The 15,999-nt window shown below is 38.6% G+C and overlaps 1 protein-coding gene across 1 annotated transcript; it reads right to left on the minus strand.

The window, feature by feature from the left end:
• Nucleotides 1–5,468: 5,468 nt before the first annotated feature.
• LOC121868198 (golgin subfamily A member 7-like) lies at nt 5,469–15,666 on the minus strand (the record flags this gene model as incomplete). Its single annotated transcript, XM_042368509.1, has 4 exons — nt 5,469–12,384; nt 14,598–14,699; nt 15,250–15,402; nt 15,529–15,666. Coding segments are annotated over 4 exons (441 nt in total), but the record flags the coding sequence as incomplete, so codon positions are not given.
• Between the last annotated feature and the right edge of the window lie 333 nt (nt 15,667–15,999).

Consider the following 15,999-nt stretch of genomic DNA (forward strand, 5'->3'; position numbering starts at 1 on the left):
GGAACGGAGAGGTGAGAGAACGGGCCGTGGTTAAACCTAGCGCAACCCTTACACATAAACTGGCGTAATTTTTTATAAATTGCAAGGGCGGATCCTAGGGGCCTGGACCCCCCTTTTCATCAGAAGTTTCCAATACTTTTTCTTCACTGCAGTATTGTACCCAGGTATTTTTGTATAGTAAAAAGTAATTACTATTGATCTCAGAATATCAAGTGTACATGGCTTCAAAATGGCCTCAAAATGTCCGTAATATTGGTCAGATTTAAAACAAATTGGGGTGGGCTCGCTTTGCTCGCCAAGTTCCCCCACCCAAAACTTCTTGTACCCCCCTTTTGATATTCCTGGATCCGCCTCTGAATTGTATATAACTCCCTTTAACAACTTGACTTTTAACCTGATGATTAAATAATCTAACACTACCTTGGAGGGATTAGGTACTTTAACGGGCAATGTTCGGTGGATTTCGCATCCTGTGTACCGCCGGCAAACCCGTGGGCTCGGAACACGTCTTGCTCGCGGTGCCCACATTTTCTCTGTGGCTGTCAGTCACACTGTGACTAGAATAACCCGTTGTAATACATCCTTCTTTCCTCACACAGCCAAACTGTGGAATGCTCTGCCTTCTTCTGATTCCATACCCATACAATCTGTCTCACTTTAAAAAGCTGGTTTTCCGGCATCTTCGTGGTGTAGATTAATTAATATATATATATATATATATATATATATATATATATATATATATATATATAAGAACAGCACCATCCCATCTATTGTTAAAATAATAAACAACTCCTGATTTATGTACTGTACAGCCCTGTAAATGTATTCAATGCATATTATATCATTATGTTTAAATCAAATGTAAGTCTGCATATTTTCAGCCACTGGCTGCAACTCTATTAATAAACCGTTTATTATGTATTATTATATATATATATATATATATATATATATATATATATATATATATATATATATATATATATATATATATATATATATATATATATATGATGGTGTGCCTAATCTTCAGCTGATCCCCGAAAATAAATACAGTTTCATTACTATTAAGCTATACTAACTTCCCTTCCATACACTTGTCAGTATAGTAAACGATAAAATCAACTGAGCGAGACTTACCTCTTACTACGATGTAAGAATATTCCTCAAGGGGCAGGTGACAAGGAATCACTGGAGTGTGAGAAAGAAGGACTGCCGCGACGGACTGATGAGAATGACCCTAGGACTGTGTAGGAATGGGTATGCTTATTGTGATAGTGAGAGAGCTCCACTACCTTCTCACCCTATAAGTGTGAGTGAAAGAAATGAGGGAGTGGAAGAGAGCATCGCCCACCCACCCACCGCCCTCACCTGTTCACCAAACAACCACTACTGTCCGTCTCAAGTCTCGACGACCAATTCCCACAGACATTCGGCGGACACCACTTCTCCCTATATACACATCCCATGTCTGATCTTGTTTCTCTCTTTGTACTGCATCCTTATCTCGCCCCTGTCTCTTCCTGTCCTACCCCAATCCCAAGTTTCCCTGCCAATATCCCCTTCCCATACAGTACCATCCTAGCCCTGCCCCGTAGTCCCACCTTAGCCCCGCCCAGTAGTCCAACTCGAGCCCCTACCCGCTTTGCTCTGTCCAATCACTTCCCCAGCAGGAGTAACTCAGAAGCATACAAAAAGAGTAAATTGTTTACCAGTTCCTTCCGCTCCCGACAACCACAACCTTCATATTGATGACCAGACCACCTCTGCTGCTTCTCATTGTTCCGTGGCAAATTTTATATTTCTTTCTTTCTTTCTCTCTCTCTCTCTCAGGTGATAAAATGATAGATTGCATGTTACGGTTACGGGACATTGTACATCTTATATAAAAAAATCTACTTGTGGGGCATAATAGATTACAGATTGCCCCGGAGGGGGCTAGTTTATTGGGCACCCCCTTACATCCTGTGCAAGGTGAAGCGCAGAAGCGTTTACAGTGCCCAACTGGGAAGCATGCGGAGTTCATGCTTGCCTTTATGACTCATGCATTAAGGGTGTAAAAGGCCTGAAGGGTCATGGGTTTTGTCAGCAAGTTACATAAAGTGACAATGATGAGTGTGTGGGGGAAAATTCCCGGTACAATTTATCTGTTTATGGCAAAATGTGGCAGGTCACTTATAATGTCAAGTGTCAGGCCTGTCACTAGGAGGAGGGATATCTGGTCAGGAAGGGAAGAGGTGCCACCCCTGTAGGGGGAGGTCATAGGGCAGATGAGGATGTGGTGAAAGAGGGTGTGAGAGTCTGTTGACCACAAAGTTTACAAACAGTGCGGCCAGGCTCAGGGTTGCCAATGTACTAGGCGTGGCGAAGTACAGTGGGGGTGGAGGTGATATGGTGTGGTGGGGCAGGTACAGTAGGGGTGGAGGGAGGCACATAGGCATTGACAACATTGAGGGACACACCTTTTAGTGTGATTGTGAAGGTGTGTTCGTCGACATGTCGGTGGGGTACAGGTAGCCGGGGGTGGTGTCCTCAGGTCCAGGTAGCCCTGGTGGAGACAGCTCAGACACGGGCGCGGCTTGCGGTGGGTGGTGGACAGGTTGAGGCACCAAGTGTTGTGAGGATGGGGCAGGACTTCGCTCGGGGGCAGCAGGACACACCAGGGCAGGCCCGGGAGGCACTACACCAGTAGTGAAGGCCGCCGGCGGTGGAGTAGGCCGTGAGCAGGGGGGCTCACAGGGGGACCAACAGCTTGTGTCAAACCAGCAGAGAGGAGTGACTGGGTGGCAACAGAAGGCAGGAGTAGGTGGGAGATGGTGGTACAGAGTGTAGCGAAGAGTTTTTCAATACGGTTGGTAAATTCTTGGAAGAGGGATATGATCTGTGTCATGTCACTGGCGGGGGGTTGTGGGGGGGCACCGGTGGGAGCGCAAGGCCTGACAGCCTCAGAGTAGAGACGAGGAGGAGGCCCAGTAGTAGTTGAGTTAGGAGACGGCCGGGACTGCTGTGTTGTAGCCAGATGAGGCCAGGCAGAGGCAGGTGTTGTTGAAGAAGGCATTGCTGGAGACACAGGGTACACAGGGGGGTGTGGCCCGGAAGACTGGGGGGGGCGTTGTGGTAGACTTGGCCTTCGGGGAGGCTTTTCCCCTGGGACAGACGGGCGATTGGGGCATTGCCGTGAGTCAGCATTGTGCCAGCCGCCACAGTTACAACATCTGGGATTAATTACATAGCCTACCCCACCACTATTAAGGTGGTCTTTGATTTTCTGGGCACAGGCGGCGGAGTTGTGGTTACGTGAACAGAAGCGACATCTCGGCCGATCACGACGACAGCAGGCAGTGAAGTTGTGACCCCAATGAGAACAGACAACACAAAATGCAGGCTCAGGATGATAGGCTTCTGCATACAGTGGGGGTAAGAGTGGGTGGGCATTCACAGTGGTTGGGCACTCCCTTCCCTTCCACTTGACAATGACAGCGGGTTGTGGAACTCTCCCCCGGTAATGGCGACGTATACTCAGTATATACTAGAGTTAAAGTCACGCGCATCTTCGATGTCAGCGTATAAGGGGAATCGTTTCACGAGGATGTGGCAACATTCATCCGCGTCTACGGGGGGGGGCAGCAGGACGGCCCCGTCAAAGCCAACAGTACTAAGTGTTTCATAGGCCTAAGGAGTCTGACACTTGATAAAGTTCCGGTTCTTACCTTGTCGGAATTCAATGCTGAAACCGTGCTGTCTGCAGTACTTCATCATCCAGTTAAAGCGTTCCTCTACAGTTTTCAGAGAGTCCTTGGGGAAGTGGAGATTCAGCTTACTTGTTTGTTTGGCAGAGGGCAGGGTGATAGGGTCCATGGCATTGGTGTTTCCACTGTGGCTAGCGTTTCCCATAGAAACATTAGCGTCACTGTCATAATCACTGGGGTCTGACTCTTGAAGGGTGTTGGATTCAGTATGACCAGGCGAGTTGGTAATGGCATCAGTATCAGAGATGTCTGCGTCTATGAGAGAGCCTCGTCTGGGACGTTTATGTCGACCCCCCATGCTGGCAAAACATGCCGGCAGAGGGGACCTTGGTGGGACGATCGGGAAGCCAAGAGCACCTATGGGCACATCTGTTCCCTTGGGTGGTCACGCCACGACTGTGGGGCATAATGAAAAAAGGTTCCCCATTTTCTCTTTTCGTTCTTGTCAAGATGACGTCATCGTATACATAACTACAAGTTTTCAGGGAAGAACAACACGCTCACTGTCAGCTTTGTTTGCAAGAATGATTCAAACAGGCTTAATAAATGTTTGGCAGAAACAAAAAATTCACACGATTTTCTTGACCTGGTGAGAGTTGTAGTACTATAATTGATCATAATCTTCATGAGTTAAAGATTCCGAAAATTCTTGGGAAATGTAATTTAACGACACGACTAAATATTATATAAAATACAGCAAATCAACACTAAATTGATCAACATCCACCATCAGCCTTGATATATAAACAGATAGATATTCATTAGATTGTCCTACACTAACCTGACCCATTTAACTTAACTGAACCTAACCTTACCTTTTGCTAACCTTACATAACCTAATGCTTACCTCACTAAACTAACCATAACTTAACCTAATGAAACCTAACGTTACACTAACCTAATGCTAACCTAACATAACCTAATGCTAATCTAACCTAATATAACCTATTGTTAACCTAACATAACCGAACCAAAGAGATCAACATAATTCAGCCAAGGTTAAATTAAACACACAAATCGGCAAGTGTTCTTACAGGGACATATGGAGGTAAATATTAGGGATATAGATAACATATGTTTACTAGGGTGATGAGGTATACAGTATAAACGCCATGCTGGGCCACCCGTCCGCTAGCCTAGTCTACCCGCCTGTTACCTTAGCCAACCAACTGCAAGTTTAACCTTCCTATTTTGAGTCTAACCTTGCTATAGCGAGTTTAAACTTCCTATTACGAGTAACCTTTCTATTGTAAATTTAACCTTATTGCAAGTTTTGCCTTCCAATTGCAAGTCTAACTTCTCTTTTGCGAGTAAAACCTTACTATTGCGAGTTCAACCTTCCTATTGCAAGTCTAACTTCTCTTTTGCTAGCCTAATTTATCTTCCCTAACTACAAACTCACACATTATTATATATATCTTTCGTCTTCACAACTTTTACCTTTATTCTGTATTTCTCTATTCACATACCATATTTGTTTTGTCATCCAGTACATCTATGTCTTCAGATCCAACAGTCATTATATGCCATTATGTCCACCACAAGCATAAGTTCTCATCTCGTAATTTTTCTCAAGTTTAGGATACAATGTAGTACTGTGGTTAACTTAGGTATGACCAGAGTAGGGTAGGTTAGGTTGGATGACGTTACATTAGGATAGGTTGGATTAGGTTAATATATAGTACATAAGGAGACACTCAAATCAACAAGCAGAGATTTTTCACATACCAGATTTATTCTCAGTATGGATGACAGGAGGTACAGTCGTAAATCAGATAAAGGAGTGAAATTAACAAATCCTAATGAATGTAAGGTAACAACAGCAGCTTATGGAACTCGACTATACACATGACTTTACATTCCGCAATAAGATGCATTATTTGATCAGTGAAAGCATAAAACAGCAAGACTCGACCCAAACGAGAACCCACTATACAGGGCGTCTCAGAAAAATGTATACAACCTTACAGATTACATAGAGGTAGCATGAATGTTTCTGTTACACTGGCAACAAACATTAAGGGGTTCTGCGCAAAACTCTGTAAGGCATTATGTGTGTGTGTGTACATTTATTAGACACACCCTGTACTGCACTGTACAGTGATCGATAAATAACATTGTACAGATTCTCAGGTGAAAGAGCCATATTGAGTAGATACTTGCAGGTGACTGACTGTCCACTAATCACATCATGCATGCTATTACAATGAAAACACACAAGTCCAAATTCCACAGCCAAATCAAAAACAAATTTCCATATCTTTTGTTCTCTAAATCATGACATCAATACATTATATAAACCAAATATATTATGAAGATAATTTTAGTTATAACAATGCTACATAAAGAATGCCATCATCAGTATAGTCATTTTTGGTGTGGTTTATTACCAGTCTGTCTGTCTGTCACACTAAATTCACTAAAACCCCCATAAGTGATCCCATTATAGAAAGTACAAAAAAGTCATTCATTACGCTAAGGCTACCCCCGCTCCCCAAGGTTCTAGGTACTGTATAGGTGTGTGGTCAAAGGGGCTCCAGCCATAATAGACTCTAATTTTAATGGTGCTTTACCTGAATGATCTGATTAGGTTAGGTTAGATGAGGTTAAGTTAGATTAGATGAGATTAAGTTAAATTGTTAGATCAAGTTAAATTTTATTAGGTTGGATTAGGTAAGTTAGATTCCCATGGATTAGGATAGGTTAGGTTAAGTTAATGAGTTTAGATTATAGGTTAGGTTAGAGCATATTAAGCCTGGGGTACATTTCACCAGCAACCACTAGGTACAGATAATGGTTCACTATTGCACTGGCTATCGGTGAGAGGACCACTGCTAGTCAACAGGAATTATCTAGTTATTGTAAAGCCACCACACAGAAAAACACAGGCATATATTAGGAAGATTTTCAACTTAGAAGTTACTGTACTATGGGGAGTCTGTGCATCCCAACATGTATAGTTCAGTACAGGTAATCACAACACCTCCCGCGACCAGTGAAAACATCTTCCTCGTATAAGTCTATTTTCCGTGTGATGGCTTTCATATCGGTGATCTCCATGGCATTGTGACTGGTTCGTACACAATATATATATTTACAAATATGACCCAAATATCACCCAGAGTATAGACAAAGGTACAATTTGATATTCCAAATCTGGCTAACCCAAAGGTATACACTACAGTAGGTGCATGTATGGTATACTAAACCCACGATATAAATGATTGGGAACATTCGCGACTCCCAATGAAGTAGTAGGTACAAGACAGATTCACTTATACTGTATATAAGAAATATGACTGAATTCGACCCTTAAAAAACAGTTCAGCACATTGATAATTTATTTTAATGATACAAGCAGATGTACTGGGCTTCAGACAACTCATATTATTAAATGTAGTATCTTCTCTTACTGGTAAGAATGCCATAAACACACACACACACACACATATATTCTCTTAACATTTTCCACATTCTTTTCAAAACAGGTTGTCTTTAATCTCTTATAAAAATGTCATATTAGTAAATGGACAAATAAATCATTCACTATTATATATACAGCAACCAGCATCAGTTTTATTGATCCACCGGCTAATTCATGATGAAGAATGAACACAACTGCACAAGCTAAAAATCACTGATAATTACCTAATATCCCAGTAGTGACAGGACTTCGAGCACCCTAAAATTGTCTTCTTTTTCTTTCTCCACATTTGATGAAGAAGGAATGTAATATATCTTTACAAAGTCATTTATTTTTAGTAAAATTATCAGTAAGAAAGAATGGTTAACCTCTCATTCAACAGTGTTCACAAGCACATTAATATTTAGTAACTCGTGAGGTTGACATCTAACACGAGAACTTGTACAGTACACTCTTGTGTTTTACGGTGGTGGTGTGGATGAAGGGTAAATCTTCTATATAAAGGAGACACCATCAACTAATAAATATCAAGCTACACACACACACAGTTTTTGATGGAAATTACTCTGTGATAACAACTGCAAACTTGACTCAAGAGTTTGGTGAAACACATCTGCTTCCAGGTAAAGAGTTTTGGGTCATTCAAAATATCTGAAGTCACCATTTACTCACCTGGAAATTAGAGAATGCAATAATTCAATAAAAATCTATTTAATTTACCCTTCTCCGGATACTATATAAGTCATAGGGAAGTTACATTTAAGTTCCTGAGACATATTCCACCCTATGCCCTGCAACACACTATAAATGAAGGTCATAAAGCACAGATCATCAAGATAATACATACATACATACATACATACATACATGCATACAGTACAGTACACACCCAAAAATAAGTCAAATTGATCTTCGATTCTCAACAGTAATGGAAATGAAATATAAATCATAGACTTTTACTTTCTTAATGACAATATTACAGGCTTTTCAGTTACCTGTATATAAAAGTGGTCAAGACAATCAGGTGTGAAAGAAAAGTAAAAATACTTGTATACCATGCTGGAGGAATAATTCTTGACTTACGAGCCCTTGTATCATGCCAGGGTGGTAAATTATTGGGCTGATAAGGGAAGAACAATGTTTTCAGTAGAGTATTCATGAAGGCTTAAATCACACACTTAAAAATAACAAAATAGAAAACAGAAGAATGACTCGAGTGGCAAGTGGTGGTGGTTAATCAACGAGCAACGTGGAATAATTTTGCTTCTCCAAATTGGGTCCGACATAATTAGTAAATATAAAAGACAGTGTTAAGAGAAAGACATAGACAAGAGGACACTGGCTATGAGTACAAGACATCTACACATTTGGGAAAAAATAAAATGGTACTGTACAAGGATAAAATAATTCAGGTGGACTTAAACACCACAAGTGTCATTGGTCAATATAATGAGTTGTTTGATTTAGTGTCCAGCGAAGAGAGCGTACAACGTGTGATAACCGCTGTGTAAGACTTTTACCATTAACCACCTTGAGATATTTTTTCTATCTATGTATTGGTACTGCAATTACTACTCCTAATATAGTGTCCTGCCCCCTCCCCTCCCCCCTCGATGCTGAGGACTGATCAAGACATACAATTGATTACAATCTTTTTGGCACGACAACATGAGTCAAATTGAAGTCATCTTTTCAAAACAAATCAATGCAAAAACCAGTCATATTACACACTACTGTACCAGTCTGTGATAACTAAAATATTAACACTACAGAATGTTTTTTTTTTAATCAAGTCAATAATTTAATAGGAATATCATATAGCAATTCTAATAGATGTAACTTTAGTCTGAGTAACTTGACCAAACCAAAAACACGCACATGGAATTCTTACCTTCCTGCCCTGAAAAAGCAGTTAGGTATTACTTTGGTCATATTAACTTCAACACATTATTTAAAACTACATTATATACTACAAATATAAATACAAGCTTAAAAAAAGGACAGAATAACAGCACTGCACCTTCCATTTTGTAGACAGAATCCTGCACAATGTCAGTCAATATACATATATATCACATATGCCTTCCACTAGGAGGATATCCCATACAGTACTTTTCCCTATAAAGAAAATCTAACACATGCAATTAAAACAAAATAACGTAAATAATTCTATACCTTAAAGAATTTCCCAGATGTAACTTCTCCATTATGATGAAATGTGACCTTTAATTTAAACACCAATGAGAATTATCTATGAACGGCCAATATGATTTTCAGTACTTCTTAATATCTTTTTCTATTGTTTTTTGTATATTTAATTTATAAAGCTGATTATATGTGGTATCTAAGTAATCAGTCTGAGGTGTCTTCCTTTCCATTATGATTCGAGTATTACGATGTAATGACAGCAAAATAGCACCAAACTTGTAATGTAGCCTATACTGTACCGCTCATCACCACCACACAGGCCTGATTCTCTGATAATAATTTTCTGTGCAGCAGTTAGGCTTTGCGGAGGGGAAATATGGTCAAAATGCTCTCGTAAGAACAAGCCGAGCACTGTGAATTTAGATAAATCCACTTTAAATATATATTTTTCTAGCCATTACCTGCTTCCTAAACCATCATGTCTTTTTTTATTTGCTGTAAAAAAAGAAAAATGCTGGAGAATACAGAAAAAATGTAGAATCCACAATACCAATAAAGAATAATGCACAGAATTAACTATAATATACTGTAATAATAAATATATTAATATCAACTTTTATGATAAATCATATACACAAAGATGAATATGGTTTGGAAATGCAGTCATTAACAATTGAGTCGGTATCATTATAATAAAGTCAAGGTTGTTATAGTACTGTATACTTCAATATAACAATTTCTTGAGGCTGTCCAAGTTAAACCTGGATATGATAATGAGTCAAATAATGGAACCTTACAATTGCTGGAAGTAAAGAGCACATGCATGACCCCAAACACTGGTCACAACACAGCAAAGTTCTTAATTTTTTTTCCTTTTAAATGAAGACAAATACTATCAGCATGAAGCTATATTTTTTCATTTACTGTTGAAAAATGTTCTAACTGCATCACAAACATTCTGCACAAGAAATTCCACAAAACTGATTGGTATTGTAAACTGTGTGTATGATCAGCCTCTACACTAAGAAGTTTGCAGAAGAAACAAATAATTTCACAAGAACACAAACAATTAAATACACCAAGGAACAGTACCTTTAAACACAATAATATACAAAAATGAAACAAGATAACTAATGAAGATGAAAACTTGGACATACTGTATACTTATATAGCCAGACACCCATCAGTCAACACTAACTTTATAAGGCTTTTCTTTTATAAACATATCAAACTACAGTACGCACTTCACTGGGAAAAACTCCCGCCAGTTCAAGGTGCCGCAGAAGTACAATTCAAGATTAAAAATTCACATGTAAACAATTACATATCACAGGGCACAGCAACCGATGGAACCACAGCTGTACTGCATCACCATTAATGGCAGCCATATGCAAGAAACACAGTAAAGTTAACACCTGCTGTGACTCTTGCTGTTGCTAGTGTTGCCAAACTCCTGAAGCCGCGGCACCTACCAAGTTGCAGTTGAAGCGAACCTCAAGAATAATCATCATGCCAACAACTTCAAACTTCTGAGACACATTCACAAACTATTTATCGTACTGACCAACTGACTCTTAGTTTATATATGTTTTGTTTTTTTGTATTTCTACATTACTTCTTCTTCCACTGTTTATCAAAATGATTGGATAACAATAAGTTTGTCATCATCAACTTTATATTCTTTGTAGTTATCATAGCACATGAAGGACACTCTTGTTTAGTGCCACAGAAAAAGTGTGGCAAGTGATGCTACATATACTGAGTGAGGGCTTTCATAATCAACTGCTACCCAGCATATTCAACCACCCAAACTTGTCAATGGTACCAGTCCAAATGTGAGATTTTAGCCAAAACAATATAGCAATTGTAGAAAATTTGGAGAAATCACAATGTTGGTAAAAATGTTCTGGAATACTTCTTGCAGTGGAGCCATTATGAACACAGTTGCCTTGGAGCCACTGTGGTCACTGCTCCCCTGAAACTCACAAGAGTTACTGTATGAACTCATCAGTGCTGAGTGCCTCTCGAGATAGATAAACAAATTTTAAATCCCTTCACCATCTTACTGGTAGATATTCTGATAAAAAGACTGAGACACTGTATTTACTGAAATGACAGAGGTTATAGATGCTAAAATTTTATGGTCACAATAGACAAACTCAGTATTATCTAATCACCAGGCTTGCTGTAATGTTTTGGATCACTGAATTACAGTACACTGTTAATATTATATTTCTAAAAAGTTACACATTTAATTTTCTTTAAACTTGAACATTCTTATCAATTTCGCTATATCATTTGAAAATTGTCCTCACTGAAAATCTTTTTTTGCCATTCTGACAAATAATTATTGATTTGTGGGCTGCCAGAACAAACTGTACGATGAACTTTGAGATGGTTAGTCACCAATAGACCTCATATTACTAGTTACATTATACACTAACTTCCATAATAAAGGCAATGATGTTTTTTCTAAATATCCCTGTATCTAAAATTACGTAATATTCTAAATTTTGAAATATAAAATAAGAGCGAGAGATATACTGCACTTTTCTTCCCCTCACAGGACAAATGAAAGTTACTATGTACACAACACACTGTACTACAACAACGAGTCAAACTGTGGCTGTAATTTATCTGGCGGTGTACAGGGGCTGGGCCACACACAGCCTCTACGGCCCCCGCCCCACACAATTGAGTAATAACAACCCCCTAGTCTAAACCAGACATAAAAAACAAATAATTTTAGGTTTTGACCAACTTTTTTAAAATGTGAAAGGCAAAATATAGATATTCTGTACAGTGATGATGTAACTCATCCTAACCTTCCAGAAGTCACATATTCGTCTCTTAAAAACTACATAGAATATCCCATATAATGTTATAAATGTTGTGGATGATCATGGGTTACTATGACTGGCTAACAATGAAGTGTGATGGTGATGATGAATGGTGGTGACGGTGAAGAAATTATCGGTCCTGTACAGCAGTAACAGTATTGCTATGGACGTCTCATTGCGATCTCGTGGTTGCTGGTTCTGTTAATATACTAATTTCGATCTGATTTGGGGTTAAGGAACATATCGACATCTAGTATAAAATGAAATAAATAATCTTCAACACGTCACACACACACAATATAAATTTCCATGGATAAAGACTGCGGTTATATTGGGAATGGCATATATGTTGTCTTTATCTTGGAATCTAAAAAAAAACGAGCTATAAAAATGTGTAAAAACCTCAACAAAATTGGGACATGATAGGATGGGAAGGTGCAAAATAATGTAGAGTAACAAGAAAGGTTAAGGTAACTAGCTACAACACGCTATACAAACCTACTCCAACCCTCACCTAGTAAACCAAGTACCGTATATACTCGTCTATAACCCCCCCTCGTTTATAGGTCGACCCTGATTTTTTGACCAAGAAATCGTTAATTTACGATATTCCTCGTTTATAGTTCGACCCACATTTTTGAGGGTATTGGAACAACAAAACTTTCACTAAAAAATGCTCTACGTCCTATAAACTGAGGCTCGCCGTGCCTGAAACACGAGTGCCGAAGGCAAATTGTTTACCATTTATTATTACGTACGACATTTTACACTGAAACGTGGGTAGTTTCAACAAAAATATTGTATATTTCCATTCAAGTATTTATTCAAGTCAATTAGGAGGGAATATTATTGTAATACAACAGTTTTCTAACTAAACCATTCGAAAAGCAATTACGGTAACATCTTTTGAATGAAAGAAAGCGAAAGTCATTGTTTTCGTCACGATTTTATCCCACTTTCCAACGTAATACGTACGTAATTTCAGCAAAAATATTACATTTCCGTGAATATATTATATCAAGCACAGTATGAATAGAATAGTATCATTGTAATATAACAGAATTTTAACCGAAAACTATTAAAAAAACGATTAACATCTCAAGAACAGAAGCTTAGGTAAAGTCTTTTGTTTTCGTCATGTATTTTATCCTATTTTACATTGAAATACACCACGTTTCAGCAAAACTACTATTTATTTCCGAGAATATATTCATTCAGGTGCAGTTTAGGTAAAATATACGTGTGATGTAATAGTTTTTTAACTGAAAACGACTCGAAAAACACGTACCCTCTAGCCCTGTTCAAGGAGAGGACTGGGAGGAGCTGTTTGGTGCTTAAGACGATGATAAGGAAAATGATTTTGATGGATATTAATGAAAATATTCAGAAATATGGTATCGTAGTATTTATTCAAGTCAATTAGGATAGAATATTATCGTAATACAACAGTTTTTAAACTGAAAACCATTCGAAAAGCGATTACGGTAACATCTTTTGAACAAAAGAAAGCGAAAGTCATTGTTTTTGTCACGATTTTATCCCACTTTTCACTGTAATACGTACGTCATTTCAGCAAAAATATTACATTTCCGTGAATGCCTTATACCAAGCACAGTATGAATAGAATACCATTGTAATATAACAATATTTTAACCAAAAACTATTAAAAAAACGAGTAACTTCTCTTGAACATCGGAAGGTTAGGTAAAATCTTTTGTTTTCGTCATGTATTTTATCCTATTTTACATTAAAATATATCACGTTTCAGCAAAACTACTATTTATTTCCGAGAATATATTCATTCAGGCACAGTTAAGGTAAAATATACATGTGATGTAACAGTTTTTTAACTGAAAACGATTCGAAAAACACGTATACCGTCTAGCTGATACTCAACAGCTGGTGGTGCGTCATGCGTAGTTGTAAACAATAGGAGGTTGAAGTAGATTACCGGGTATTATATTAAGTGTGAAATATCGAAAAGGTTTTTATTACCGGTATTTTTTGTAGATCAATGAGAACTGTGATACCGTATGTGATATGATAAGTTAGCCTGTGCTAAGAACTTCAACATAGACTACTGAAAGCACGTTGTAAGGTAATTTAGCCTATTGTAAGTTGGTGAGCTTCATTTGCTGAAGGAACTGCACAACTTTTCATCACTAATTGGTACATATTTTATGTTTCCATTGTTTACTGGCAGTAAATGGTAAATATTTTTCATGTCTGAAGCTAAAAGTTGCTCCTCGCCCTTCCCATCATGCACGGGTTCAACCTAACAAAACTATTACGCATGTATAGGACGACCCCCAATTTTTTGCCTAAAAATTTGGTCTTAAAAACTCGAACTATACACGAGTATATACGGTATTACTTTAATTAACCTCCAACACACTGGCTCACATGATCAGTTATGCAGTCACAAAAGGATACAACTCTGAGTCCACGTTCAATGGGGTTGGTGATAAGGAGGCCTCGGGGAGTCCATGCACGCTCGTTCTGTTCTGCTACGTATTTGGTCACCTTCTTCATCATCTGAGAGAAAAAGGTGATCATCAATTTACACCCAAGTTTGTCACTGCACAGCACTCATTCACTTCCTCCAGACACACTCAGGTATTGTATTATGTAAGAGCCAAATACAATATATACTAATATCTTCTACCTCCTTGTCAGTCATACACAGTACTTTAAGGACACACAAGTTTATCCCATCACATTATATCACAAAAAACGTTTAAATCTGTCTCAGGAAGTTATTCCCTGCAGCCTGCTAAAAATGACAGTAACAGAATAAGTACGGTACCTGTACATTTAAGGCAGGTGTGTTACATGAAGTAACTATTGTAGTGATGTGAAGGAAAGGATCCATAAACTTATAGATGGTAGAGTCTGTACAGCTTTAAAGAAAGTAATGGCACTAGCTGGCTAAGACCATCAGTAAAGTCAGCCAAAAACTTCAATGACAGGCTAATATAATTATGTTCCCAACATCTAAGATTAAACCTGTTTCTTGTTGTGAATACAATGTGATCGTATGACCCCACAGTGACCAGGTAAATGTGCCAAGGTGACCTATACTGACCTGTTCATAGTGTGTCTCCATGCAGAAGAACACAAGATACGCTGTTAGGCAACCTAGACAGCCCTCACAGTAGCGACCACAAGACATTTTTTCCGCTTCCACAAACATGCCGTTAATGTCGTTGATTGTATTCTCAAACACTGTTTTCTCAATCTGTAACACAAAATAATGGAATAGTAAAGGCTGCCATCCCAGACACTGTAGAACTTTCTACGATGTAAAATTAAGACAATGCAACAATATCATAAATCAAAATTGAGAAGAATCAATGCTGCTAACCTTTCCCTCAAGTTCAGGAGGAAACTTGGTCTGAAATTTTACAGAGGTTCCTTCTGAGTAGTCCCGCTGGATGAAGACCTTGAGGCACCCAGCGGCCCGGGAGCCAGCCAGGTCCTCCAGAGGCGTCCCATGATTCTGTCAAGAATGGAAAAAGGTGGAAACTATAATTACTGTACAGCTACACTATTTCATAAGATATTCATAACTATTACAGTATAATTTCATCTGATGTCATATTAACTGCCCTAACTATCTGGGCCCCTGACATACCCCAGAAGGGTTTACTAAATCAAAAGTAAACACGTTAAACTTTCCAGGAATGGAACAATGGAAATAACTTCTAGGTCTGTTAAAATCAAGCAGAGTTAAGTTAAACCGTCAGCAGACCCATCGTGATCCTGTGCTCATATACAGAGAATTATCCACACCAATAGAAGCAAACTGTAAGGTACGGTACGGTACGGTAAGGTA

The sequence above is a fragment of the Homarus americanus genome, unplaced genomic scaffold, assembly GCF_018991925.1.
Source record: "Homarus americanus isolate GMGI-L3 unplaced genomic scaffold, GMGI_Hamer_2.0 scaffold19318, whole genome shotgun sequence".
In the NCBI taxonomy this organism is placed as follows: Eukaryota; Metazoa; Arthropoda; class Malacostraca; order Decapoda; family Nephropidae; genus Homarus; species Homarus americanus.